Genomic DNA, 3,265 nt, shown 5'->3' on the forward strand with positions numbered 1-3,265 from the left:
GAGGGGAGGGGGGGGGGGGGGGGGCGATAAATTGGCAAAATTCAAAGTTAACAAAAATCAATAACCTTCCTGTCTGCTAGCATTTACTGATGGAGAGAGACCAAAGATTCTCACTGTCAGCACCTCCTCTCAACACATCCACGATAAACTGGAGATAGAGAGAACGCACAAAGTGATGAATACAAAGAACGTGGGCACATCCATAACCACACGACCTTGACCATTCTCATCGTCATCATCACCTTTGCCCTCTGACCTCGCAGCTCCGATAACCCCTTCATTTCCAGAAGAGGGTTTGTTCACACGATATCCCGGGTTCGGCTGTTTCACGTTTGATTCCCTGTCTTCGTAACTGTTTCTGACATCATCATCATCATCTGCGTCGCCACTGGGAGATTCTTTACCACTGCCGATGACGATGTCAGTGTGGGTGAAGTCGTGGCGGTTGTCGCCGTAGTCCTCATCATCATCATCCGGGTCGTAGTCCCCCTGTGGGTACGGGTAGGACTTGTCTTCGTAGCCCATACCCACACAGGCCGGGGGCATGAAGTTCTGCAGGTTGGGGGGGGGGGGAGAGGGAAGGATGATTAATCATAATATAATAATATTATATTTATGAAAGCTCGTCACTTTGGTCGACTTAAACTTCTGAACCACTTAACTTTTGAATTTGAAAAAAAAAAAAAAAAAATCATTTAAAGGGTGCACAGTTATATTAATTAAGGAGTCTGAAGTCACTGCAGTTTTCAGTTTTAAAAAAAATAGATTCATTTACATCTAATCTTGAGAAAGTCTGTCTTATAAGACGCCATTGTAAACAAGTGAGGTTTTCGTTCAAACAGTGCACACAGATTTCTCCCACCTTTGAAATTCTGGAGTGTACAACAATGAAAGTGGAATAGAGGATTAATCTCTCTCTCTCTCTCTCTCTCTCTCTCTCTCTCTCTCTCTCTCTCTCTCTCTCTCTCTCTCTCTCTCTCTCTCTCTCTCTCTCTCTCTCTCTCGCTCTCTCTCTCTCTCTCTCTCTCTCTCTCTCTCTCTCTATATATATATATATATATATATATATATATATATATATATATATATGTATATATATTATATTTGTTCCGTTCTTTGAACGGGTACTGAGCCTGTGAATTATATAATAACAAGTAATAAAAGTAATATCAAAGATAATAAACAGAAGGGAAATAGGCATGGGTTTAGAAGTATAGGAGAAGAAAAGGTAATATCAGAGATTATGACAAGAAGGGAAATACATGTATTAAGTTACGGAATTACGAGAGATGAAGAAAGTATAGTTAAATGACGATAACAACAAAGGGAATGGGTTGATCTGGAATGGTGGAAGAAGCATTCTGAAACAACCTCAACTTCCTGGGGAGCATACAGTGCAAGCATTTATAGGTGCTAAAACACTAACATACTGACAAGATCTTTCGCTGTCTATGGCCAGGTACCCATTCCCACCTGGGTGAACTGAGGAAAATTTGTATAAAGTGCTTTCCCCAAGGATACAACGTCGGGCCTGCGACTCGAACCCTTGAACCCGCAACCTCACGATTACGAGTTCGGTAGCCTAACCACTAGATATATAAAGCTGAACTTGCCTGTACCACATCCAGGAGCAGATTGGTCATGTGTTCGGGGCAGTACTTGCTGTAGGGATCTCTCAGACAGTCTGTGATGTCTTGTGTGAAACTGGGAAGTGAAGGTAGAGAAACAGAATTATTGGAGAACGTAACTATTGAAGTGTAGAAGAAATACTAGATGCAGGGAGAACAGAATACATTAGATTACAAAATTTCTACAGGCCGACATTTATTCACACACACACACTACACTCAAACACAAACACACACATACACACACACGCACATACACACACACACACACATACACACACACACACATAAAAAATATGTATAAAATTTAAATATACTCTTTCGTTACACATATCTATCTATCTATCTATCTATCTATCTATCTATCTATCTATCTATCTATCTATCTATCTATCTATCTATCTATCTATCTATCTATCTGTTTGTCTGACTGTCTGCCTGTCTAGATCTAGATCTATATATCTATCTATCTATCCGAGATCAAAGCACAAGCAGTGACACTTGAAACTTTCTCATCACTTAAACAAGGATCAAAATCTCTAAAATGCGCTGGACTTAGGAAAAAACAAAAACGATTGGACACGACATGCACTGCTCTTGCCACTGTTAATCTTTTTAAGGTTATATTGTCAAAAAAGTTAGAGCTATAAACATGAACAATCAACACCTGGTCCTATTTGCGTTTTTGGTACATGCACACAGCAAAGCTTTCGTTAATCTCTTTACTCACTTCCTGTTTACTATGGTCCTAATGAGCTGCCGAGCACTGACACCACAACACCAGCACATACACACGCGCATGTCCACTTGTTCACAACACCCCATTCATCCCCCCCCCCCCCCAACTCCTTTTCAACCCTTAATTATTCACTGCTGGTTTCAGCAGGAACGAATTTATCAGGGGAAACAACTACTACGGAACTGAATAAGACTCAAGGAATATTCATGGTTATTTCCCTTCCCAAACTATCATGGAAAGCATAAATGCTGATAATTAACATTACAGAACTTTTCACTCATGTGCCTCTGTTCTATGAGACTTAGACGTTATAGTGTCGCTTTTGAGCTCATGGGATATATCCCGAAAAATACTGTTTTGAGATAATCGAAAATAAGGTTTTTGCTCCTTGTTCAGTTCTTTTTTTTTAAAGAAAAGGAGAGTTTTCTCAATAACCAAGGAAATAATTATATTCACCAGTGAAACAAAACTTCTCATATATAGGGTGGGCAATGCTCGTTTCTGGTGTAGGTCAAAATTTCTGGAAACCCCAGAAATCTGTGTTAGCCTGCTTGTCCTTAAAAGCGACTGTAAATAGTGTAAGAACATTGTGTCTTCCAACATCTGATTATTGTTCGGCTGTGGTTATTTTGTACATGTTAAAGAAGATAATAATATATCAAAATAATAATATATGAGTTGTACCCACGAGCACCCTAGCCTTATGGGGGCCTCTAACCTCTGTGAGTCCGGCACGTGTGTGTGTGTGTGTGTGTGTGTGTGTGTGTGTGTGTGTGTGTGTGTGTGTGTGTGTGTGTGTGTGTGTGTGTGTGTGTGTGTGTGTGAATCTGTGCGTGTCAATGCGTGCCTACCAGCCCCAACGGGTGCGAAAGGGCATCGAAGATCTTTAGTCCCCTTA

At 40.6% G+C, this 3,265-nt stretch overlaps 1 protein-coding gene across 1 annotated transcript in view; it reads right to left on the bottom strand.

Annotated features, from left to right (window-relative positions):
• Nucleotides 1–3: 3 nt before the first annotated feature.
• Nucleotides 4–3,265, bottom strand: part of LOC101846607 — a gene marked incomplete at its 5' end in the record, with an annotated part of 3,854 nt that continues 592 nt past the window's right edge. The window contains 2 exon segments of the mRNA XM_013088493.2: nt 4–552; nt 1,614–1,704. Of these exon segments, the coding sequence (XP_012943947.1) occupies nt 130–552; nt 1,614–1,704 (514 nt within the window).

This window comes from Aplysia californica, unplaced genomic scaffold (genome assembly GCF_000002075.1).
Source record: "Aplysia californica isolate F4 #8 unplaced genomic scaffold, AplCal3.0 scaffold00751, whole genome shotgun sequence".
Classification (NCBI taxonomy): Eukaryota; Metazoa; Mollusca; class Gastropoda; order Aplysiida; family Aplysiidae; genus Aplysia; species Aplysia californica.